General features: G+C 40.9%; 1 protein-coding gene across 5 annotated transcripts in view; it reads left to right on the forward strand.

Annotated features, from left to right (window-relative positions):
- TRAPPC9 (trafficking protein particle complex subunit 9) overlaps positions 1-27,299 on the forward strand; it is a 622,060-nt gene that overhangs the window by 357,348 nt on the left and 237,413 nt on the right. For all 5 annotated transcript variants that reach the window (XM_046642579.1, XM_046642581.1, XM_046642580.1 and 2 more), the window contains one exon: positions 8,153-8,295. In XM_046642579.1, the coding sequence (XP_046498535.1) occupies positions 8,153-8,295 (143 nt within the window). The remainder of the gene's footprint in view (positions 1-8,152; positions 8,296-27,299) is intronic.

Here is a 27,299-nt window from a genome sequence, read left to right on the forward strand (position 1 = left end):
AGATAATATAAAAGTTAAATTTTAAAGTAGTAGAAGAAAACAGGGAAGAATTATATTTTATGACTTCGGAGTGTGGAGGTTGTTTCTAACCATGATTCGAGAACCATAAAAAATAGTGCAAGACACATAAAAGATTGATGCATTAGCTAGATGAAAATTAAAAATTTCCACAAGGCAAAAAGCATCATAAAACCAAAGACAGTGTCCAACTGTGAAAAGCATTTGCAATTTATATCACAGGCAAGGAGTAACTTCCTTAATATGTAAACCTCCTAGAAATCTGGAAGAAAAAAGACTGACAGGTCAGTAAAAAAAATGGTCAAATGATATAAACATGTACTTCCCCCAAAAAGACGTGAAAATGGCTGCTGTTCTTGGTACAAAAAAATCACACTTTTGGCTTGGTCTTTTAATAGTCCCCATACACATCCCACCTCCACCTGCACCTAGTGTCCTACCCCTTCTCAGGGACAGGGACTTCTGGGCCTTTTGAGCAGGAGCTGTTTTGATGGCTGGTGTTGCTCAGACCCATTCTGGCATTATTATGGATGTGCCATTTAATCTGTAGTCGCTTGATATCTTTAAGGCATAATTAACACTGAAGAAAGACTTTGGCCTAAAGTGCTAATTACCTGGAAAGTAATGGCAAGGCTTTCATTTGTGTGTTTCATTGACCTTAAGTGAACTGTAGGGCTGGTCTCTTGGGAATGAGCTCCAGCTGGGACCTCTGGTCCCAAACTTTTCACTTACGTGAATCACATCACAGCTATTAATCTTATGTCATATCATAGAAATAGAGGAGAAGGATATCTGTGGTGACAGGTCCAATTGGGGTCTTCAAAAATTAGGGATCTATTTCTTAAACATATAAATTAGTTAGGATACTGTACAACGGTGATTGTTTTTCTCTCGCAATAACCTTAGTTAGATTAGAAATCATGGAACATTAGATTTGTAATACAGAATGAACAATAACAGTTCATATAAGAAAGGGTAAAAACCTCAAGCAATATCTGGCACAACTCTGATTCTACAAATGAGGATATTGATAGCCAGAGAGGGGACATGACTTTCCCAAGGTCATGGGAAGTTTTGATTACAGTAAATCATAATCGCCCTTTCATGACTTCTGTTGCAGAACTTGGGAATCCTGAGGCTCCACTTGGAGGGTTTTTTTTTTTTTTTAAGACGTTTTTGTGTGTGTATGAGGAAGAATGGCCCTGAGCTAACATCTATTGCCAATCTTCCTCTTTTTTTTCTTCCTCCCCAAAGCCCCAGGATATAGTTGCATATCCTAGTGGTAGGTCCTTCTAGTTCTTCTATGTGGGATGCCACCTCAGTATGGCTTGAGTAGCAGCACTGGGTCTGTGAGCAGGATCCAAACTGGTGAACTCCTGGCTCCTGAAGTGGAGAGCGTGAACTTTACCACTATGCCACTGAGCTGGCTCTGGAAGTTTGTTTGTTTTAATGTTTGCAAGTGATTGCGTGCCCATTAATGGTCAGGATCCATTTCTGAAATCAACTTTATTGAGTGTAATTTTCATTTTATAAAATAAAGCCACATTAACTATACAGTTTGATGAGTTATGACAAATGTATACCCTCATGTAACCCCTACCACCATCAAGATATAGAATATTCTCCTTACCCCTAAAAGCTTCCCTGACCCCTTTGCAGTCAATACTTTCTTGCCCCTAACCCCAGGCAACTACTGATCTGCTTTCTGTCACTAAAGACTAAGCTTTTCTAGCATCTCATATACATACAAACATATGGTATAGACTGCTGCTTTCACTTAGGATAATGTTTTTTAGATTCTTTCATGTTGTGTGTGTCAGTAGTTTGTTTCATTCTGTTGCTGAGTAAGTACTCCATTTTATGGATATACTACAATTTATCTAGTCACCTACCTCTTGTTGTACATTGAGGTTATTTTCCATTTGGGATTATTATGAATAAAGTTTCTATGGACATTTGCATACATGTCTTTGTGTAGATATGTTTTTATTTTTCTTGGTAGGAGTTTCATTGCTTAATAATATGTTAATTCTGTGTTTATAAGGAACTGCATAGTTGTTCCAAAAGTGATTATGCTATTTTACCTTACCACGAGCAATTTCTGAGAATTCTAGTAGACTCCTTAGGATTTTTTTTTTTTTTTTTGGTACATGCCTCTGTTGTCTGAGAACAGTTTTACTTCTTCCTTTCCAAAATGTATGGCTTTAATTTCTTTTTCTTGCCTTATTGAGCTTGCTAGGATCTCAAGTACAATGTTGATAGCAGTAGTGACAGCTACATCCTTGCCTTATTCTGGATTTTAGGGACAAAACCTTCAGTTTACCATTAAGTATGGTTTTAACTGTGAGTTTTTCATGGGTGCTCTTTGTAGAGTGAGGATATTCCTTTCTATACCTAGTTTGCTGAGATTTTTATTAAAAATCATACATTGGTTTTGAATTTTCTGAACGTATTGAGAAGATCATATGGCTTTTCTTTTCTTGTCTCTTAAGTGTTTATTATTCTGATGTTAAACTAACCTTGCATTGTTGAGATAAACTTACTTGGTCATAACGTATTACCCATTTTATATATTACTGAATTTGATTCAGTAATATTTTGTTAAGGGTTTTTACATCTAAATGAGGGATATAGGCCTGTAGTTTTTTTCCATGTAAACTCACTGATTTTGGTATTTGGGTTATATTGGCCTCATAGAAAGAATGGAGATGTTTTCTTCCTTTCTTTATTTTTTGAAGATATTTGTGTAGAACTGATATTGTCTCTAACATAAAGGTTTGATAGAATTCAATTGGGAAACCATCTGAGCTTGGGACTTCTTTTAGGAAAGTGTCTTCAATTGTGAATCCAATGTCTTCAATTGACATGTGGCTCTTCAGGTTTTCTGTTTCTTCTTGGCTCTATTTGGTAATGTGTCCATTTTATCTAAGTTGGTGAATCTACTGGCACTAAATTGTTTACACTATTCCTTTACTATCCTTTTAATGTGTGTAGGATCTGTACTGATACTCATTTTCATTCTTGATGTTGGTAATTAGTTTCTCTCTTCTTTTGTCCTTGGTCAGCCTAACTTGGAGGATTGTCAATTTTATTGATATTTTCAATAACTAGGTTTTAGTTTAATTGACTTGTCTCTATTATTTGTCCATTTTCAGTTTAATAATTGCCTAATCCTGTCTTCCTTGCCAGGTTGCTGTCCCTTCCTATCCAACTCCTGCCCACCAGGCACGCATAGTCCTTTCTTTCCTTATCCTTATGTATCCTAGGACGCTTCTCTATGATATAACATATCACAGTTTATCTTCAATGTCTCTGGGCTTGTGTCTTTGATTAGACCGGAGTCCCCAGGGCTGGCACTGTGTCTTCTGCCATAGTCCCTTACATGTAGCAGACATTCATCCTGGGTCAGTGAGTAAATGATTAGCTGGATGAATGAATGCTATTCTAAGCAGTTTGCATACATGGCAAGAGAGTGGGCTGTGCAGCCATGTAGCTCTGCATTCAAATCCTGGATGTCCTACTTCCTGGGTGTGTGGCCTAGGCCAGTCACCTAACTGCTCTGAGCCTTCTTTATGAAAACGGGGCTTTCCTTGTAGAGCTCTTAAGAACATTAGAGTCAATGTGTGTGGATCACTTAGAGCATTTGGCGCTTGGTAGTTGGTCAATAAAAGATAGACATTGAAAGACCTTTCATTTTAACTTGAATAATAAGTTTTAGTATGACTAGAAAATAATTTTTTTTGTAGTTCCTTGCCCCCTATGATTCTTGGAATAGTCTTCTATCCAAGCAAGGAGTACAAAGAAGTGCATTCCTTCTCACACTGGCATAAAAGTGCCAGTGCAAGAGAAGTGCATTGCTTCTTGCTGCATTGTGATTGGAAAAACCTTGATTGTCCTGCGTCTTTTGTCTTACCAACCCATTTTATGATTTTATTAAAATATTCTACTTTTATTGGGCTGAGGAGGCTTTTGTTTTTTTAATCAAAAAAGAAGGGCAGTAATACTCAATAATTTCACAGAGCCTTTCCTTTACTTGATTTTCATAAATTAGATATTTTCCCCCATAATTATATCTTCTCCTTGGTTCTCCTCAGAGTAAAGAAAGAGCCAATTTCAAGAAACTGGAAACACAGACTCTTTCCTCCTTGTTATATGGTGCTTTTGACAGCTGTCTATCTCTGTGTATTTTTTGCTCAGTTCTCAGGTGATTTATGCTACATCACTCCCTGGAGGCAACTTTTAAGTTTACCTTAAGCAGAAAAACCAGTATGGCATTTTTTGTTACTTTACGGATTTTGGCTTTTCAAGGCCCTTATTGAGAATCTGGCTGTTTCCTTGATCACCACGCCTGCAATTTGAGGAAGCTGCCATATGTGTGTTGGGTGATGGGCTCGCTTCACTTGTTTATTGGTTAATTTATTTAGACATTCATTCCTTCAATGTTTACTGAGCTTTCTGAGATCGGGGACCTTATTTATCCTCTTCTAAGCACAGAGCCTGGCACTCAGAAAGTACCCAGGAGGCATTTGAAAAGGTGGATGAAAGAATAGACCAAACAAATGAAAGTCAGTTGGATTTAGAGGGTCGTCATAGAAAGGCTTATTGGGATGTGTGTATGTGGGGTCTCGCCTTCTGCTGATGACAAGGGGGTTTTCAAAAAGTATAAGACATATTCACAAGAAACCAGCAATCCTTTGAGATGATGGGACAGTGCTTTATGCTATGGGAAAAGGGTTTTGGGGTTTTGGTGAGTCCAAACTATGATCCTTGAGTATTAAAAAAATTCTGTATTTTATTGAGCCATTTTTAAGTGAGGAGGCCCAGAAGTCTTCTTGGAGAAGGTGTGGCTTTATCTGGGCAGTGAAGGAGAAGTAACATGTATGTGGGTGGAGGGAATCAGTGAAGGTGATTCCTGCTAGTATAAAAGTTGAAGGGGACCTGTGAACATGTAGGCATGGAAGACACCTTGAGGAGTGGCGGGAAGTGAGCTTTTAAGATGGACTGGAGGACTTGAACAGACATTTTGATGCTCAGTATCCCTAGTCATCAGGAAAATGCAAATCAAAGCCAAAATGAGACACCACTTCACACCCACCAGGAGGGCCATTATAAAAGACCAAAAAACAAGAAAGATCCCCCCCAAAACAGAAAATAACAAATGGTGACAAGGATGTGTAGAAATTGGAACACTTCTGCACTGTTCTTGGGAATATAAAATGATCAGCCATGGTGGAAAATGGTATGATGATTACTAAAAAAAATAAATATATAAAAATAAATGTATACCCAAAAGAATTGAATGCAAGGTCTTGGAACAGATCTTAGTACACCCTTGTTCATAGCAGCATTATTCACAATAGCCAAAAGGTGGAAGCAACTTAAATGTTATTGACAGGTGAATGGATGAACAAAATGTTGTCTATATATACACAATGGAATATTATTCAGCTTTAGGAAGGAAGTCACATGGCACAACATGGATGAGCCTTGAAGACATTATGCTAAGTGAAAAAGCCAGTCACAAAAGGACAAAAACTTTGAGTCGCCTTGTATGAGATCCCTTGTTGTTAGTGCTATCAAGTTGATTTTGACTCCTAGTGACCCTAGTCTGTCTTAGTCTGGAAGCGCCACTGAAACCTGTCCACTGTGGGTGACTGGGCTGGTATTTGAAATACTGGTGGCATAGCTTTCAGCATCATAGCAACATGTAGCCGCCATGGTATGACAACCGACAGTTGAGTGGTGTGGTTCCCTCACTGGGAAACAAACCTGGGCTGTGGCAGTGAGTGCTGAATCTTAACCACTGGACCACTAGGAGTGGCTGTGTGAGGTCCCTTGAGCAGTTAGATTCAGAGACGGAGAGTAGAATGGTGATTGCCAAGGGCCGGGGGAGAGGAAATGAGGAGTTAGAGTTTAATGGGTACAGAGTTTCAGTTTGGGAAGATAAAGTTCTAGAGATGGAGAGTGACGATGGTTGCACAACAGTGTGAATGTACTTAATGCTCCAGAACTGTACATATTAAAATGGTAACTTTTATGTTTATGTTATTATCATAAAAAGTATAAAAATAAAAGAAGTGGCACTGAACTCCATTTCTGATTTCTTCCTTTTCTAAGCCACATTGCCTCGCGTTGTCCGGTTGTGACATTGCAGGGGGAGAAACCAGTGAGGCCCTGTGGGCACTGTCTGTGCCAGACCTGTTGTCTGTGCTCACACAGTGTGCTCTGGCTCCCACTCTCACCGCTGCTTTTCTGGAAGATGCTACCAGGGTCGTTAGCGACTAGCTAATCGCCAAATGCAGTGGACACTTTCTCAGACCCTTTTTCCCATGGCTTGACTGAGGCAGTGGGCATGCTGGTCTTCCTTCCCAGAGCTCTGCCCTCCTTGGGTTTCCTGGATACCAGCCTTTGTCTCTTGTTGCTTGTGCTTTGGGTGTCAGATCTAGGAAGCCATTCCTAATCCATAGTCATGGAGATTGACTCCTCCATTTTCTTCTTTGAGTTTTATTGGCAAACTTTTCATGTAAAGACCATATAGTAAGTTTTTTAGCTTTTTGGGCCACATATGGTCTCTGTTCCATATTCTTATTTGGTTTTGTTTTATAACCTTTAAAAAATGTGAAAACTGTTCTCAGTTCCCAGGGTGTACAAAACCAGGCTGTGGGCCAGATTTGGCCCATGGGTCATATCTTGCTGATGCGTGTTCGAGGACCTTGCTGTGAAAGGTTGAGTCATTCTAGTGAGGAGTTGAGCTGGGTTTGAGATTTGTTGTTGCTATAGATGCTTTTGGTGCACCACAGGCTCCAGATTGTGCTAGGGGGAGGAGAAGAAAGTAGGGGCTGCTGAGATGCCAGGGGGTTTCCCGTAATGGTCCCCTCCATCCTCAGCCCTCCCTCCCTGCCAGCATCAAGGGTGGGGGCTCTCCACACCTTTGTTCCTCCCTCAAAGGTGCTTCTTACAGGGTGACTGCCAGGTTTGTGGCGGGAGCAGATGAGGTTTCTCTTTTGTCCTTGTGCTACACTGTGCGCCTGGGGCTTGTGGGTGGGGCTCTCTTGGCATTCCTGTTCCTCCTCCCCATAGCAGCCAATCTCTGCCTATTATCATGGTGGTGGTTGTGTATGAGCGGGTTTCTGGCCTCTGCCCAGAGGTAGGAGACCTCTGATGGCGTTGGTATGGGATCCTACCTCCAGACTGGCTCCTTGCCCTCCCAGCAGCTTCTGCCCTTCCCCTACTAGAATGGATATTTACTCCTGCCTTTGTGCCCTTGTTGTTTGCCACACTTCCCCTAGAAGCTTAAGATTTTTCTTCAGAGGAGAGAAGGGTCTGGATGGGGGTGAGATGGGGGTGGGGGTTGGAGCTGAGTTTTCCATTTCTTGCCTTTCCTGGCGGCAGCCAACCCCCTCCTCCACACCTGCACCACCAAGGGGGGCTCTTTCGGTTCCCCTGTCTCACTACCAGTCCTTCTGTGAGCACCCAAGGAGGTCTATGGAGAAGAACCTGGGGTGGGTGGGAACTGCCCTCATGTCTGGGCTTCTGGGAGGTCTTCGCTATCATTGGAGCCCCTACAGCCTTCAGCAACTTGTTAACATCTGAGCTGATTCCTTCCAGCCAGCTTGTATGGTAGCTGGCTCTGCCCCTGGTGAGACCGTGTCCCCACACTGTCCCTCCTGGAATGGCTTCTCCCTCTTTGGCCTTCTGGCTCTGTGGTTGCCCTATGATTTTTCTCCCAACGAGTTCAAGGAGGCATCATGAATTTGTAGCTTGTCGGCTTTACTCACTGTTAGCCTGGGAGCCACGCTCTACCCCCTTGATGGAAGTACCCACCCCCCAACCTGATATGTGTGCTTAAATGATGCTGATCGAAATGAGTTTTTCTCTCTAAAATGCTGTACCCAACCACAGAATTATTTTAGAGCATCTTTCCACTTGCATATCCGGGCTGAGAATCCTTGGTGTAGACACGGGCCGTCATAGGAAAGATGGTGTCAGGCGTCAACTCTAGGTGAGAGTTGCCCAGTACTAATAACTTTACCAGTTGGGGTTATCTTCAGCCTTAGCTAAGTGAAGCCTGCCTCCCGGGGGAACGCTGATCAGCTTAGGGAGTACTAACTTACCATTTTTTACATCTTTTTAGACCCTGGAAGCTATCCTGAATTTCAAATACTCCGGAGGCCCGGGCCATGTTGAAGGATATTACAGGAACCTCTCCCTGGGGCTGCATGTAGAAGTTGAGCCATCTGTGTTCTTCACCCGAGTCAGTACTCTGCCTGCAACCAGGTAAACGGCTCTCTGCTTTATGATCACCTTGTTCTAGTCTGACAGCACTGCTTTTGGGATTCTGATCTTGGTATTCATCTTGGTCCCACCTCCCGTCAGATCCAAGCCATTGTTGCTTAGCCTCCCCGGGACTTAGATCCTCCATCAGAAAAACAGGCAGTGTATGCAAATGCCTCTTCAGTTAGTTATGAGTGAATGGATGTTTACACCTCATAATGTGCTATAATGGTAATGTTAACATTGCACCATGCTTGTTTGTGGTCATCATTTTCTGGGACATGTTTCCTGCTCATTGCCCTGAGCCTGGTCCTGGCTCCAGTCTGGTTCAGCTCTTCTGTTAGCAGGGAGCTCCGCAGATAGCCACATGTCTTGGAGACTCCTGGAGGAGTCTAACATCTCTTTTTATGTCACTTCTGGCATCCTAGTAAGACTTTGTGTTTAGGGCCAGGCTGTCCAGCATCTCAGCACCCCCACTTCATGGGGCTCCAAGCCATCTGAGGCATTGGGTCATTTCTGCCCAGAGAACGCTTCTTGCACAGATGCTTTCACTCCTGTTTACTTCTCCGGGCCTAGTCTTCCTTCAAAGAGGAAGAAATCAGATAGTATGTCTATTTCAAACCCAGAAGTGGCCAGAGATACTAGAAGGGGTATTCTGTAAGGTGAGAGAATGACAATTTCTCATCCTAAAGTCTGAGCTATGGTGAAATGGGAGGAGTGGGGCCTGAAAGTACTGGGTGGAGCTCCAGCCAAATGGAGACTCTCTGTCTCTGAGATTCCTGCCCCAGGTGGCGAGTAGCCTTTGGAAAGCGGATGCCGATCACCGCTGAGCACTTCCATATTTTCATGTCTAGTGGAGCCTTACATTTCGAGGTAGGAGGGAGTAGATTGTATCCTTTGTTTTTAGTAGAGTTAAGGCAGCAGTGATGACTAACACCTACCTGTATAGCCTTGAACATGGGGGAGAGAAGATCACATGCAGCGTCCCCCTCCCCTCCACCCTGAGGTGTGTGTTCCAGAGTGAAGTAGAGGGATGTTTTTGCCCATGTTAATGTTGATGTAAAACTCCCTTAAAAGTGATACAGCCTCAAATAGTAAGTATAGTTTTAGTGTATAGGAAAGACTATTTTTCTGACCAGCTATTGGGGAATGGCTTCAGCAAGAATTAATGGCTTAGCTTGGGCTTTTTAGCATCACATTTCATCATCTATCACTTTTTCAATTTGCGGAGTAATGATCTTTCTTGCCAAGACTTGCCTCTGTTTTGAATCTGTATAAAGCATCACAGCACTTGCGCCTGGGGAAGCTTTGGCCAGGACTGCTGCCAGACACTATTAGAGCGTTTCAGGCCTCTCTGTGCATAAGGTCCACTCCATCATAAACCTGGTGTGTGTTTCTTTCTCATCCCCCAGTCTCCTGCTGCCATCGCTCATATCAATAGTTCTTAGAAGCAGCACAGGTTGTCAGTGAGTTGGGTTTTTCCCTGTTGGCTTCCATGCTATGGCTCCTGCAGTTCTAAGGGACAATTTCAGATGAGAGAAATGCTGCCTTGTGGCACACTGCAAACACACGCTGGAAGAGCTTGTGGTTAGCTCAAGTGCTGTTTGGCTCCTGGGCACCCAACCTGTTGCCCTCACTCTCTTTTCTTTGGGCCTATGTGTTTCTTTCTCCTGCTCTTGGGATTGAGATTTGGTTTCTTCTGATTCTCCGTTTCCATTCCTGTTGAGTCGAGTTGATCTCCACGTCCTGTGGATTGAACCTCTCAAATGTCTCCTGATCGCCCTCTGCATTCCACTGCACGTCTTTGTCATCTTTCCTTGGGACTCTAGAAATAGTTACTTGCTCGGTCCCCTGCCTCCAGTCTTGCTCCTGCAGCATCCTGTAACTGCCAGTGTTGCCACGTCACTGTCTGGCTTGAAGACTTTCCCAGTGCTTATTTGATAAAGTTCAGAGTCCTTACTGTGATGTTGAGACACTTCAGTATTTGACGTAGACCTTCCTCTTCCACTCCGTTTGCCCTTGATTGCTCCATACTTCCTGTGAAAGACACTTTGCTTCTCCCCATCACTAGGATATGTCAGGACAGTTTACTCCAACGTGCCTTGCATACATCTTTTTCTGAAACTGTTCTTTTTCTTAGACTGTCACCCCTTCCTTCACCTTTTTGAAAATGTCTGTTTGCCATTGATGATCTACGTTACCATCTTTGTAACATTTTCTTGAACATGACTAGGCAGAGTGGGTAGGTCTTTGTGTGGCTTCCTTTGTACTTCGTACTTTTAGTAAAGCTCTTACCAGACAAACACCTCCAGCTATATGAAGCTCTCACTGGGGTAAGAGATGGACAGAGCACAGTCCTTGTGTTTCATCAGCCTGATAAAAGCTCATCAGGCAGAAATAATACCAAATGGAAACTTGGATCTACATTAAGGGATGATGAATCCCAGAAATAATAAATAAGTTAATAAATTTAAAAGTTTCTTCCTCTAACTTCTTAATTTCTTTAAAAGGCTTATTGACTATTTAAAGAAGAAATAATAGCATTAACTTTGTTGTTTATATCATATACTGAAGTAAAATATGTAACAAAAAAAGTAGTACAAAGAACTGGAAGAGAAACAGAGGTGAGGGGAAATGAAAGTTCTCATGTGCAAAGTGTTATCATGTTATTTGAAGTTAGAATGTGATAAGTTAAGGATACATATTGTAAACCATGGAGCAACCACTTAAGGTATGGATAATAAGCCAGAAGAGAGAAAATGGAATACTAACAAAGTACTTAACCCAAGAAGGGGGAAGAGATGTCAAGAAAGGAGGAGAAAAGAACCAGGAAGATATAGTCAAATAGGAAACATATAACAGTGTGGTAGAATGAAACCCAGTGTATCAAGAATTACACTAAATGTAAACGGACTAAACACTGCAGTTAAAAGTGGAAATTAAGCTAGAACCACCTATATGTTTTCTACAAGAAACTCACGTTAAATATGCACAGTTCAAAAGCACAAACACTGATCATAAGAAAATTGGGATGGATATAAATATCAAACACGTGGATTTTCAGGAGAAAAAGAGAAAGGATAATTTGTAATGATAGAAAGGTCAAGTCATCAAGAGTACCTGACAACCTTAAATGCAAATGCACTTAAAAATATAACTTCAAAAAAAAACTGACATCTGAAGGGAGAAGTGGACAACACCACAATTATAGTTGGATATTTCAACGCTTATCTTTCAGTGTTTGTTAGAACAAGCAGACATAAAATTAGTAAAAATAGAGAAAACTTGCACAGTTCTAGTAAACAACTCCAACTAACTGATGTTTATAGAACAGTAAGTGTTTATATTAGAAAAGTTGAATGGTTTAAAATCAGTGATGTAAGTGTCCACATTAGATAAAAAAGAGCAAAATGTACCCAGAATAAACAGAAGTAAAAAAATAATAGTAAAGAGTGGGTATCAATGAAATAGAAAATGGAAAAAGAATATAAGTCAATGAAACCAAGTTAGTTCTTTGAAAAAATTGATAAAATTTATAAACTATAGCCAGGATAATAAAAATTTAAAAAAGAGAAAACATAAATTACCAATAGTGAGAATGAAATAAGGACATAACTATAGATTCTGCAGACATTAAAAGAATAATGAGTATATTATGAAAAATCATATTCCAATAAATTTGACAAATGGAAAAACATTTTGAAAGACAAAAATTACTAAAATTGACACAAGAAGAAATAGAATCTCTGGGATAGTCATACATGAGTTAAAGAATTTAAATTCTTAATTTAAAATTCCTCACAAAGCAAACTTTAGGCTCAGATGGCTTCACTGTGAAATTCCTAAAGCTTTTTTTTTTTTTGAGGAAGATTAGCCCTGAGCTGACTACTGCAAATCCTCCTCTTTTTGCTGAGGAAGACTGTCCCTGAGCTAACATCCATGCCCATCTTCCTCTATTTTATATGTGGGATGCCTACCACAGCATGGCTTTTTGCCAAGCAGTGCCATGTCCACACCTGGGATCCAAACTGGTGAACCCTGGGCTGGCAAAGTGGAACATGCAAACTTAACCACTGTACCACCAGGCCGGCGCCTCCTAAAGCTTTTAAGAAAGAAATAATAACACTTTTATAAAATCTCTTCCAGAAAATAGAGAAGGAGGGAATACTTCCGACTCCCATTTTATGACTCTAGCTTCACCCTGATGCCAAATCCAGACAAAGATATTATGAGAAAATCAAACTGGAGACCAGTATCCTCATATATGTAATTGTAAAAATTCAGAACAAAATATTAACAAATCAACTTCAGCAATATATAAAAGGGATAATGTAACATGACCAATTTAGGTTTAACCCAGCAACGCAAAATTGTTTTACCATTGAAAAATCAGTCAGCAGAGTTTACCACATTAGCAAAATAAAGGAGGAAAATCATAAGGTCATGTTAGTCAAGGAAGAAAAATCATTTGACAAAATTCAACACTGACTTATGATAGAAACTCTCAGTAAACTAGGATTAGAAGAGGAGAACTTCCACATCCTGATAAAGGACATCTGCAGAAACCCTATAGTGATTTAATTAACATTATATTTTACAGTGAAAGACTGAGCACTTTTTCTCTAAGATCAGGAACAAGGCAAGTAGGTCTGCTCTTACCACTGTGTTCATTATTTTCCTCCTGGTCCTAATCAGAGCAATAAGATTAGAAAAGAATTAAAGCTATAAAAATTTTTGAAGTGAAATACAGTTATTATTATTCACATGTCCTTGCATGATACATGTGATCATATACATAAATATTCTAAGAGATCTATTACCCTCCAAAATTTATTAGAATAAATCAAGTTAGCAAGATTACAGGATACCATGTTAATATTCAGAAATCAGTTGTATTTTTATGTATTAGCAACTAATAATTTGAAAATGAAATTTTGAAAATCATACATGCATTATGATAAAAAACAACACTAAGGGATAAATTTTTTAAAATATGAGTCTACCTTGAAAGTGACGAGGCACGGCTAAGGGAAATTTAAAAAGACAAATAATTGGAGAGATATACCACGATTATTGATTGGAAGAGTCAGTTATTGCTAAGATACAATTTTTTCTCAACTTTGATTGTATATTCCATGCAATCCAAATCAAAATCTCAGCAGGATTTCTTTTGTTGGGGTGGTGGAAATTGGCAAGGTGTTTCTAAAATTATTTCCAAGTGAAATAGACTGTTGCCAATAGAATAGGCAAATAGCTTGATAAAAAAAAACCTAAATTGGAGGACTTAGGCTGTATGATTTTAAGACAATGTAAAATTACAGTAATCAAGAGAATATGCGTTTTGCAAAGATAGAGATCAGTGGACCATAATGTTGTAGAGAAAGAGTCTCTCACATTTGATCAGTTGATTTTTAACAAGGTGTGAAAACTTTAACCATAAATTTCCTCAAAGAAAAAGTAGCAGGGTAGTTTTGTAACTTTGGGGCAAAGATTTCTCAGATGGGGTCGGAAACTACTAACCATACAGAAAAAGTTGATAAGATGGATTTTATCAAAATTAAAAGCCTCAGCTCATCAAAAATCAAGCCACACACTGGGAGGAAATATTTTCAATACATTTATGCAACCAAGATCTTGTCTCCAATCTGTATAATGAAACCTAAAAATAAATAGAGAAGAGACAAACAATGAAATTAAAAAAATGGTCAGGAGAGGTGAATAGACAGTTCACAAAGGAAGGGTTACAAACGGCCTGGAATCGCCTGGAAGTGCTCCCCATCGTTAATCATTAGGGACCTGCAAATTAAAACCACAATGACATGCCACTGGATGCCCTCTAGAGTGGCTGAAATTAGAGAAGACTGTCAACCCCCAACGACAGTAACTGAGTGTGAAACACCTGGAACTCCCATCAATTGCTTTTGGGAGTGCAAAATGGTACAACCATTTTAGAAATTGGTCAGGCAGTTTCTCATGAATTTTAACATCTCCCTCCCCAGTGACCCTACTCAAGAGAAAGAAAAATTCATTTCCCCAAAAAGACTCCTGCAAGAATTTTCATAACAGCTTTATTCATAGTAACTCCAAACTGGAAACAACTCCAAATGCCTGTACAGGGGAATATTACTCAGAAATACAATGAACTACTGGTATGTACACAACATGGAATAAGTGCAAAATCATATTATTGATCAAAGGAATCTAGTCACAAAAGTAGAGATAGTGTGTGACTCCACTTGTACCAATTTCTAAAACAGGAGAATCTATTCCGTGATAAAACAAGTCTGAACAGTGCTTGGCTATGGGTTGAGGTTGGGTGGGGCAGGGCCTGACCTAAGGGGATTAGGTTACCCCCTGTCCCAGTGTGCCTGGGACTCTCTAGGTTTTAGCTCTGAAATGTCCTCGTCCTGGCAGAGCCCTGAGTCTCAGGCAAACCCGAACAGTTGTCACCCTGGAAGGAAGAGAGCATCTTTCTGAGGTGATGAAATGTCTGTCTTGATGGGCGTGAGGTACGGTGTTGCAGACAAATGTGAAAATGTGTCAAACTGTATAATTCAGTATGTGTATTTCACTGTATCTGAATTATACCTTGACTTTAAAATTTTGTTGCTCCCATGCAAAAATATACTTACATTTAGAGAGAGCACCTGATTTTTATGGGAGAAGTCTGGGAAGGCATCATAGAAAATGAAACATTGTCCTAATTCTTGAAAAATGAGTAGGATTTCACCACCCATTCACTGAGAGGAATGGGGGAGTGTGGCTAACTTGTGCGTCTGTTTCCCTCCCTAGATTCTTAGCTCTGTGCGGTCAGGAGCCGGGTTGTTGATCTTAGTGCCTCAAGGCCTAGCACCCTTGGCCCACAGTCGGGCCATGTGAGGACTTAAGGACGAGATGTAGAATACCAAGACTGTCTGTGTTCAGGTGTCCTTTTGTGTAAAAGGAATGACTTTCTAAAAATTACAAACGGATATTAAGTCATTTCCTCCTGGGGTAGTTTGTGTACCTGCTCCTCTCATTAATATTGATAATTTCAGCATTTTTTCTCATTGGTAACTTTTTTTTTTGTGAGGAAGGTTAGCCCTGAGCAAACATCTGTTGGCAATTTTTCTCTTTTTTTCTCCCCAAAGCCCTGGTACATAGTTGTATATCCCAGTTGTGAGTCATTCTAGCTCTTCTGTGTGGGATGCCACCACAGCACGGCCTCATGAGTGGTATGTAGGTCTGCACCCAGGATCTGAACCAGCGAACCCCAGGCCACTGAAGTGGAGCGCGTGAGCTTAACCACTTGGCCAGCCCCTCACTGGTAAATTTTAATGGTAATGTTCTAGCAGAGAACGGGGGAAGGGAAATCCTATTTATTCAGGGCCTACCCTGTTCTAGGGAGTGTCCCAGGTCTGTTGTGTTCAGCATCCCATTTAAATTCCAGAGGACCCGTTGAAGTTGGCATTATATTAGAGATGGTACATAACTCATCCTGCGTTGCACACCTTAATGAGTGGAAGAGATGCAATTTGAATTATGGCCTTGTTGGCACCAAAACCCATGCTTTCTGCTGCATGTCCTCTGAACTGGGGGTCCAGAGACCTGGGTTCCAGTTTTCATTCTGCTTCTTACCCCGCTGTGTCTTTAGAAGCCTCTTTATCTCTCCTGGCTTCAGCCTTCTCGTCCCTGACTAGAGTGATCACCTTGGCTCTGCTCACCTCATCGGGGTGATAAAAGAATCAAATTAAACAATAGAGGGGACAGTTGTTTTCTCAGCGCCAAAGCACAATCTGGACGGGAGGTGGAATTCTCATCGCTTTTTTAACCTCCTCCCCCAGGGGTGTACATAGGTCTCAGCTGACTTTCATTTAGGAGATCAATTACCTGCAAGATTCACTTTTTCCACAAAGCTGGCTGGTAATGTTGTTAGGGACCAGATTGAAATGGATTGGGCCTCGCCGCCCCTGTCTGAATGCCAAGCCTCCCTCTCTTCTGAGGAGCAATTTCTTTCCAGCCTGTTAACGATAAATGACCCAATCTTATACATCGCTACTCTGAGCTATATGAAGAATACGCTCCTCTGAGCAGGGCGTAGGCTGTAATAGTTATTACATTATTAATAGCAATCACACCACTTGACACATCACAGCGCTTATCCCCGGCCATTTAGAAAAATTCCATTTCCCCCCATGGGGTCGGACAGCTCTGCTCCGTGGGGAGCCTGTGCTCACAGACGCACAATAAAGGCAATTTTAATGTTGGATTTTATCACGGTTGATCTTTTTCAAGTTGCTATATTTATTTATTAAATTGGTTTTGAATTTAACAAGCATTTAGAATTTTAACAAGCACCAGGATTCAGAACCAACTGTACCTGTATCTGATTTCAGATTTAGATTCTACTGCTTATTTGATCTGTGGTCTTGAGCAAGTCATTCATGTTTCTTTAATCATCATTATCCCTTCATCTCAAAATAGAGAGAACGTTGGTCTTGCAGGGTCGTGGTAAGGTTTAAAAGATATATATGAGGCGTCTAATACGGTGCTGACACAAGGTGGAAAATTGAACAGTGGGCGTTGTCATTTTTCTTGTGTGTGTGCGCACGTGCATGCAACGATTGTGTGCCACATTCTAGGGTTGAAGGCATGAGTCATGTAAACACACACCAGATTTGTGGCAGCTGGCCCTATGGATGTCCTTAGGATATCACTCATCTCAGCGGATCCTAACGGCCTGTTGTTGGTCTTTCTCCCACCTTGCTAGCACCTCTCTAAAGGAAGCACATATCGGCAGCGCCCAGTGAAGTGCTTAGCATAAAACAAGCAGTGAATAGTGGATTGTTAAATAACTATTACAACTAGGGTGTGAATGGTGTGTGGTGGGAGCTGTGAAGAAAGAACAAGTACATTTCGTTGATGGTTGCAGGAGCTGCACTGGGAGTTCGTTGGCAAAGTGGGAGAAGGATGGTTCTCCTCCAATAGGATGGGAGTGACTGGAGCAGGCATGGGGGCTCAGTGCAGGGGGCAGTGAGAAGTTTGGGGCCAGAGTGCAGGTTCTTGGAGAGGTGCGCTGAGAGACGAGGTAAGGATCAGAGTGGACCACAGTGGCTGCTGATGCCATGCGCCTTAATGTCACCTGGCTCTACCTGCCTAGCCAGCACCAAAGAGCAGCTTCATCTTTTGCACCTAAGCATTTCTGACCAATTAACCTAGGGTCCCATTTGCTAAGATAGCAGCACTTTTCATTTCTCCTGGTTGCATGTATATTTTTTTGGAGTTGCAGTCCCAGTATGTGTGAAAGGAACTACATCATTATGATGCACCCACTAAGTGCTAGAGATGTTGCTAGGCACTGTTGCTCTGCTCTCTCTGTAACCCGTTTGCCCCCTTATGAAGTATTTTCTGCCTTTTACCACCTCTCTGTGCTTATGCTGCCTATCTGTGATACGGAGCCCTCACTGCACCTTCCTCACAGGTTCGTCGTCCATCCTTGTGTAAGACTTGGACTAGGACTTGGCACGTGTCATGTGCTTGGAAGCATTGGCTTGCGTTACTTTCATCCTATTTTATAGCTGGAGGGTGAGGCACAGGAAGGAGAACTGGTCAGCCTGTGTTATAATGGCTGCGTGATCCCCCAGGTCTTTGAGGAGCCACGGGGTAACCAGCGGAAGGCAGTAGAGCTGAGGGATGAAGAGAATGGGTTTTGGGGCAGACTGACTTGCGTTGGAGTCCCAGCTCTGCCAGTTTGGGCAAGACATGGAATCTCCATAAAAGAGGACTTCCTACGGGATTGTCGTGAGGATTAGGATAAGCCCCTGTGAGCAGGGCCCGGCACAGAGCCAGCGTGAGATCGCGCAGTTGATGTCTCTCCCTGTTGTCTTAGTCTCTGTAGATGTGTGACAGGCAGGACTTTCTCTTTGTTTTCCTGTTCTATTTAAATAAGTCGCTAAGATTACTGCACATGGTAGGGACACAGTGTGTGACTGTTGAATGACAAGATACCTTGCTTTCCTGGTGGGAAGAAAGGATTTAGAATTAGAAGACATGGATGTAGTTCCTGGCTTGGGCACGTCTCTTAGCTGCTCTGAGCCCTGCGTTTTCTTATCTGAAAGTACTAGTGGAAGTATTTGCCTTGCAGGGTTGTAGCAAGGATTATATAAAAAATGTGTTTTCTCTCCGACTTATTTTTTCTGAAAGCCAAAGTCATTTAAGCACATTATACAAAATTTATGCCTTACGGAAATATGTTAAGTAGAAAATGAGAATGTGTTGCAATGTCATACAGACATCTATTATTTATAGTTTGATGCACATTTCTCTGAATTATTTATTCATCTAAATATATATACAATATTTGTGATTTTTAGAATAAAATCTTAATCTTTTGCAAATTAAAAAATATATAGACACATGTCGATCATCTTTCTGTTTCAGTACACATAGCCCTCCTTATTTGCTCACAAATTGCATACTCTTCCATTGTGTGGATATACCATGTTTTAGCTTCTTCTCTATTGAGAGATATTTGGATCATTTTCAGGCTTTTGCGATTTCAAACAGTTTTTGCATTGAACATTCTTGTGCATAAATCTTTGTGCATGTGTGGAGTGGTTTGTGTGGTATAAATTCCAAGAATTTTTAGTTTTAATATACATTATGGAATTTTCTTCCACATTTTACGCTCCTGAAAGTGTAAGAATGTGAATTTCTCCCCATCATAGATGTCACTGGATATCATTCTTTTTCCTTGTTTCCAGTTTGATGGATGAGAAGTATCTCACTGTTGTTTATAATTTTGATTACCTTAATTTTAAGTAAGGTAAAGCATCTTTTGTGTGTGTATGTCTGTGAGGAGGATTGGCCCTGAGCTCGCATCTGTTGCCAATCTTCCTCTTTTTGCTTGAGGAAGATTGTCACTGAGCCTAACATCTGTGCCAATCTTCCTCTATTTTATGTGGGACACTGCCACAGCGTGGCTTAATGAGCGGTGCTGGGTCCGCACCCGGGATCTGAAACTGCAAACCCCGGGCCACTGAAATGGAGTGCGCGAACTTAACCACTACACGACTGGGCCAGCCCCAGTAAAGCATCTTTTTTATACATTTATTGAACATTTGCATTTCTTCTGTTTATCCCCTTATATATCATCTTAGTTTATTGTTTTGTTTTAATCATTTTTATTGATCTGCAGAAACTTTGTGTGTTATACATATTCATCTTATCCCAATTTATCATTTGTATTTTAATTTTGTTTATGGTGCCTTTTTGCAGGATACTTATTTATTTATTTTAATTAATTATTTTTTTGTGAGGAAGATTGGCCCTGAGCTAACATCTGTTGCCAATGCTCCTCTTTTTTTTTTTTTTCCTTGAGGAAGATTCTCACTGAGCTAACATCTGTGCCAATCTTCCTCTATTTTTTGTGGGATTCCACCATAGCATGACATGATGAGCGGTGCTAGATATGCTCCCAGGATCCGAACCTGTGTACCCTGGGCCTCCAAAGCAGAGCACACAAACTTAACCAGTATGCCACCGGGCTGGCCCTGGGATACTTTTTATTTTTATGTAGTAAAATTATCATTTTGTTCTTGGTGACTTCCGGGTTTCGTATTTTTTTTGAAAAACTTCCCCTACTCAAGATGATATAAATATTCTCCTTTGATTTCCTGCTAATATAATTTTACATTTTTACATTTGGATTATTCATCTTTTATTTATTTTTTCTATGCTGTGTGAGATGGAGACCTAAGTTTTAACCATCAAAATCTAAAAGGCAATGTTAAAATGTAAAATATTATATACATTTTGTTATAACTATTAAAAATTAAATCTTGATTAATTATTTATGGCATAAATATATAAGGAATGCATATAAAAGTTATAAGTAATTTCTAGATCTTGGTGTATATTTTCTAACTGCCCATCAAGATATTACCAGTATGCAGTACAACTAAGTGTACATGAATATACCTGTTTTTCCCAGCCTCTCCAGTACCGCATTTTCCCTCTCTCCCTCCCTCCCCTTCTTCCTGGAAGAAATAATTTTGTGTAGGCTAGTCTGTGCCAAGCACTGTGCTAGGTACTGGACACACAGCAATGAATAAAATAAAGGTCCTACTCGAAAAGAGTTGATATTTCAGTGGGCAGAGATAGGCAATTAGCATAAATATCGCAGGTGGTCTATTTACCAGGTGGTGTAGACAACAACCGTAAAGATACCAGGTGAGAAGTACTGTGAAGGAACATGAAGCTGCTGTGGGGAGAACACACTGTGGGGCAAGGTGGATGCAGAGGTGTGTGGATCACACAGTCACGGCAGCACTCCTGGGGTAGCAGTGAGGGAGAGGACGGCTGCGGACTGGGTTCTGGATGTGCTTTGAAAGGGCAGTACACAGGCTAAGACTTGCTGCCACCCAGGGTGCGTGAGAACTCCATGGCTCTTGTCCCGGGAAGCTGGAAAAGTGCAGGTGCCGTGTGCTGGGAAGGGCAAGACCGTAGGGAAGCAGATTGTACAATATTTTGCTAATTTAATAAGTATAAAGTATAAATCAATATAACGCATTTCACGATTGCTTTTCCATCTACGTCCCTGTAATCCTGCCCATGATATTTGTTTCCTGGTCCTTGCTCGGTTTGTCATCTTCTCTGCATGATGAACGGGGCCATCATCCATTTGTCTGAGGTGTCTTGACAACAGCAGCGTGTTCTCCTAACAGGAACAGTTTTCTACCACAGAAGTGATATTCCACTATCTGTCGGTTGACCCAGTGTGGAAATGGGGGTTTTGTTTTATTTTGTGATAAGTAGATTTTCACAGGGGAAAAAAATGCTCTAAATCCCTTATGTGTCTAAACCCTGGAAAGAGTTACAGGACAGGAGACAAAACCTCTTCTCCCCCTGCCCCCGCCGATGATGGAAAATGAATTGGTGTTTCAGTTCTGTTGGTCTGATTCAGATCTACATTGTTTTTTTTTTCAGTTTGTTTTCAAACAATTATAGATTCACAGAAAGTTGAGAAAAAAAATATACAGGGAGATCCTGTGCACCCTATACCCTGCCTTCCCCAATGGGATATAAAATTTTCAAGTCTGCAGTTGGGAACTGTAGAAAGTAAATATTGAAAGGAATTATCTTGAGTGCCAAATTAAGACCCCTTTGTAATATTTTTTAATCTAATGAACTTTCTAAGTTTTTGGTTTTTTTTTTTTTTTTTTTGACATATTTAGACTATGTGTCTATGACAAGGTATTTAACATCTGCAAGAAGTAGTAGGCCGTGAGAGGGCTGGTGGCTGAAATAAATGAGCCGCAGGGTACGTCATCCCCTCTAGAGGTGTACCCTGTGCTTTGCTCTGAGGTAGGTGCCTGGTCGAGCCCCGCTGCAGCTCCAAGGCAAACTGTCCGCCTGCTCCCTCTCCTTTGTTGGAGATTTTATCATTCAGACTCCACCAGCAGTGGCTGCTTTACGTCTCAGAAATCCTCAGAAAGAGTGGTCAAGGGCAAGGTAGGGACTCACCCTCTTGGCTTGTGGAAGTGGCAGAGGGACAGCCAGCTAGTGAATCTCCTCGTGGTGGCTGATAAGAAGACAAGGGCTGTGTTACTTAGAGGGAAGCCCTGGCCCGTGCCCAGCAGCTCCACCCTCTTCCCGTCAGTCACTGAGGCTGGGCTGTGAGGAGCGCCCTGGAGAGGATGTGAGAAGGGGTGCTGGGAGACCTGCATTTGTGAGAAAAGTGGCTGGAGAACGTGTCCTGACTGGTGATGTAGCCTACCACAGCACTCCCACCCTGAAATTGCCTTGACAGTTCAGTCAGTTCATAGAATCTCAGGGTGGAAGGGAGCTTAACAACTTGACATGTTTGCTTCATCCCGTCCTGCACCTGTTGGCTTGTGTCCCCGAAATGATCATGCTTTTCATCGTCTTTCCAATTATTAACATATTGTAGATCTGTACAGGCCAGGAGCTGGGACCCAGCCTGTCATGGGCAGGAGCAGCTGACAGTCCATCTCAGCTGACGTTGACTCAGTAATTAGCACTCTCTGCTTCCAAGTGTCAACTGGTTATGAGCCACCCAAGTGTACCACCTCCCATTTTTCTGACTCTGCTCGTAGGTGTATCTTGAGGGAACTTATTTTATATCTTACTGATACATATTATAAAATTATTAAAATCAATAATTTTAAGTGATCCATATTTTATTTTATATTTATATTATTAAATATTATGTATTGATGTTCATTTTAAAGCAAGATCAATATTTATTATTTAAAGACAGATTTAAAGTTTTTTCTGTTTAACAAGTAATATACCTTATTTAATATATTTTAAAAGTCTGATTTATAAACATCAATTAAAAATGCCTATGTCATGTTTGATTTAGGGGTTGAACATATGTTAAAAGATAGGTTTTGTGACCTTATGTTTAGAATTCTTGCGTTTTTGTGTTTTCAAATTTTACTCGTTTGTTTAATCGTTGTAGAGTTCATTTCAAATGGTGATACATGAAACACGATTTCAGGTTGTTATTTGCAAGTGCTTTTCCATAAATAACCCTGTTTGATTTGGCTTGTCTTCATTCCCAGAAAATGAAAAGCCAAACTGCACACAGTCCTCATCTGTTTCTTTTTAACCTCATGTTTTGAGGCACCACAGGTGTCTACATGTGCCCAACTCACAGACCTGGTGACAGTGACCCAAGGCACAGTTGCACTGTCATTTTCATGCCTTCTTAACGTGTGGTCTTCATGGCTCTTTTCTCTTACCTGTGGTCCACTATGAGTACAAATTAGACAGTGTAACAGAGAGTAAATGAAATGTTCATCAGAACCGCTGTGGTCCTGAGTGTCAGTCCATTGAGAGCTGCAGCAGGCTGGGTCTGAGCTGTGAGCCTGTTCATCCAATCTCCAGCAACTCCTGGGAGCTCCCGTCCTAAACCCTTAGGCTCTCAGACGGTTTCTTTGTATTTAAACAGCTTTACTGAAACATCCTTTACATACCATACACTTCACCCACTTATACTGTATAATTCAGTGTGTTTAGTATAGTTACAGAGTTGTTCAACCAGCACCACAATCTTATTTTAGAACTTTGCATTCCCCTAAAAGAAGCCCTGTACCCATTAGCAGTCACTCCTCATTCCTTACTCCCCCTACCCTTACCCTAGGCAACGGCAGATCTACTCTCGTAGCTATAGATTTGCTGGTTCAAGATATTTCATACAAATGGAAACATGCAATATGTGACCAGTGTCTTTCCCTTAGCATAACGTTTTCAAGGTTCACCCGGGATGAAGTATCAGTGTGTCATGTCCTTTTGTTGCTGAATAGTATTCCATTGCATGGATATACTACATTTTGTTTATCCATTCATTAGGTGGTGAACATTTGGATTGATTCCACTTTTCGGCTGTTATGAATATTCGTGTACAAGTTTTTGTGTGGATGTATGTTTTTATTTCTCTTGAGTACACCTAGGAGGGGAATTACTGGATCATGTGATGACTCTGTTTAATTATTTAAGGAGCTGCCTGACTGTTTTCCAAAGTGGCTGTACCATTTTGCGTTCCAACCAGCAGTGTTTGAGGGTTCCAATTTCTACACACTCTTGCTGACATTTGTTATTGTATGTCTTTTTTATTATAGCCGTTCCAAAGTGTTTCTCTTAAGGGGAAATTTTTAAAACATTATTTTAAAACTTACTAATTAAAAAATTAGAAACAAAGGCCCTTTCTGCCTTTAATAATTTGAAGCCCCAAGACCCTTCACAGAGGCCAGGTTGCATGTCAGTTGTCCACGGGGAAATGCTCCCGTGTTCCAGGCCATCACCAAATCTGACCTTTCGGCTTTAATAGCTACATACTGACTCAGGCCTGTCACTTTTGTCCCCAGGGTCAGCCTCCTCATCCTTGTCTTGCACAGTTGTAACAATTTTCAAATCTCTTTGCCTTCAAGCTCTCGCTTTTCAGTTCTTTCTCCAAGCAGATGCCGAAGTGTTCTAAAACACAAGCACAATTTGCCCCTTCCTTTCTTAGGGTCCCTCAGTGAGTCCCTGTTCTCTGTCAGTCGTGGTCCAGTTCCGGAGCTTGGCACACAGTGTTTCTGTAGCTCATCCAGCCTATCTCGCGGCCTGTGTTTGCTCACCATGTGTGCTTCCTCACTGCTGTGAGGAAATTCCTGGAAGCTCCCTAAACAAGCCACGCTGCTCCAGCCCTCGGCCTTTGCACACGTGGTTCTCTGTCTAGAAGACTCTCCCATTGCAGGCCTGCTCGTAAGCTTTTGGTCCCTCAGGGAGTGCAAGTGTCATTTCCTTCCAGGAACATTTTCGGCTTGTTTCCTATGCCACTGTGCCTCTGTGTTGCTGGTGCACGCTTGTCTTTCTCACTATTAAGAGTTGAGTTTCTTCTATTTCTGTAGGGCCAACTTGCATAGTGAGGCCCAAACCCAGAGTATGGCAGAGTCCCTGGGTGTTACTGCCTAGGTCTGATTGAGTAAGTCTCCCTTAGAGCCCGCGGATCTCTTTCAGCGGGTCCTTGCATTGCATTTAGTAGACAGTAAGTTATTCATAGTCTGATGAGATTCAAAAGCTCAGTAACTTAGTGTAGCAGAAGTGAAGATGAGACCATATCACCAGAAGGACATTCTAATTCTTTGTTCTATTTTTTCATCACTTTAGATTGAATTAAGCTTCCTGGCTTTCTTAAGACTTACAAGAAAACCCTCCATCCTGAAACTGGCTACTAGTTTTTTCTGGGAAAAAGACAAAATGAGAAAATAGACAGGCTTATAGAATTTTAAAAGACCACATGAATTTGACCAAAGGTGTGTGTGGCCATGGCTACCTGTTTGGGCTTTGTGTTCACTCACTTTCCTGCTCTGCTAGGAATGACCAAATATTTGAGGTTTGGACCCTGGGAGGCCTGGGAGATATCGACCAGACTCAGCAGGAGGAAGAACCCACTTGCTGTCTGGTCGCGGCGCCGTGGTTTTTAGATAGACTCGGACCTCGGCGTGGGAATTTCTCCTACTCAACTGTTAGCTGAGTCAGTATCGAATAATCAGCAGGGGCTGCTTTTGTTGGCGGGCTGTGTGCCTTCCCTTTTACTGCTCCCCTGACAGCCCCCAGGCCAATAACAATCGTCACCCCTCCTGTTTATGTAATGTTCTACTTGTAGTTTTACAAAGCACTTTCTCTTCCTTTTTTTTTTTTTCATTGATGCTTCCTCATAATTCCATGCCATAGGCATTCTTGTCTCTATTGGGGAAACTGAGGCTCAGAGAAATTAAATGGCTTGCCTAAAATATTACTACACCCATTAAATGACAAGACTGGTATTTGGAACAAACTTTATGTACTAGAGCTCATCAGGATGTTTATTTTTAAATCGCATTGATTTAAAAAATTTTAAATTAACGTACAGTAAAACTGACTTTTCTGGTATAGTTTTATGCATTCCAACACACATATAGATTCTTGTATACCCCACAAACAGGATAAAGAACAGTTTCATCACCTCCCAAAACTTCATCTGGCTGCCCCTTATAATCACACCCTGTGCCCACCCCTAACCTACAGCAACAGCTGATCTGTTCTCCAGCTATGTGTCTGTTTTCCATCGCTGTAGTCTTGACTTTTCCAGAATATTATATAAATGGAACCATACTATGTGTAACCTTTTGAAAAGTGACTTTTTTCACTTGCCATGTTGATTTTGAGATCCATCCATGTTGTCGAGTATATTAATAGTTGTGTTTTTTTTTCATTGCTGAGGAGATTTCCATTGTATAGATGAACCACAGTTTGTCAATCGATTCACCAGTTCAAAGACATTTGGGTTGTTCCTAGGTTTTTGGGATTATGAATAGAGCTGCTGTAAATACCTGTTTATAGTGTTTTTGTGAACATAAGCTTTCATTTCTCTAGGGCAACTAGGTAGGAGTGGAATTACGGGGCTATGTGGTCAGCGTATATTTAGCTGTATAAGCTACTGCCATGCTGTTTTCCAGAGTGGCAGGATGGTTTTGCAGTCCCACCAGCAGTATATAAGGCTTCTATTTGCCCTTTCCTCGTTAGCACTTGGCATTGTGGTTTTTCTTTCAAGCCGTTTTGGTAGGTGTGTAGTGGTATCCTGCCATAGTTTTAGTCTGTATTTCCCTAATGGTGAGTGATGTTGAACGTGTTTTCATGTGCTTATTTGCCTTTTGTGGAACTGTCTGTCCAAGTCTTTTTGCCCATTTCTTTGTTGGGTTATTTGTGTTCTTAATGTTGAGTTTAAACATTTTTTTATATGTTATAGATACAAGTTCTTTGTGTTGGATATGTAGTTTGTAAATGTTTTCTTCAATTTCTGTAGCTTGTTTTTTCATTCTGTTAATAGTATCTTTTATAAGCAAAAAATTATTTTATCAAGTCTAATTTATCGATTTTTTTTCTTTTATGGGTCCTTTTGGTCATGAAAGATTTTCTTTTATGTTTCTTATGCAAGCTTTATAGTTTTATATTTTACATTTAGATATCTTTGGAGCAATTTTTGTATAAATTGTGAAGTTTAGGTTAAGGTTCTTTTCTTTTTTGCAAATGAATGTCCAATTTTTCCAACACCATTTGTTGAAAAGACTATCTTTTCTCCATTGGATTTCCTTTTGCAGCATTGTCAAAAATCAAATGGCCATGTCTATGTAATTCTATTTCTGGACTCTTTATTCTGCTCCAACTACCTGTGTGTTTATTTTTTCACCAATAACACACTGTTTTGATTAGCGTACATTTATAGTAAGTCTTAAAATTGGGTAATGTGAGTGTTCCACCATTTTCCTTTTATTTTTCAATTGTTTTCTACATCATAGTTCTTTTGTATCTCCATATAAAATTTCAAATCAGGTTGTCTCTGTCTGTAAAATGTCCACCTAGAATTTTGATTGTAGTTGTCAAATCTATAGATCAGTTTGGGGAGAACTGATAATTATGTTGAGCCTTCCAGTCTGTGAACACGGTATGTGTCTTGATTTGTTCAAGTCTTTGAATTT

This window comes from Equus quagga, chromosome 16, assembly GCF_021613505.1.
Source record: "Equus quagga isolate Etosha38 chromosome 16, UCLA_HA_Equagga_1.0, whole genome shotgun sequence".
In the NCBI taxonomy this organism is placed as follows: Eukaryota; Metazoa; Chordata; class Mammalia; order Perissodactyla; family Equidae; genus Equus; species Equus quagga.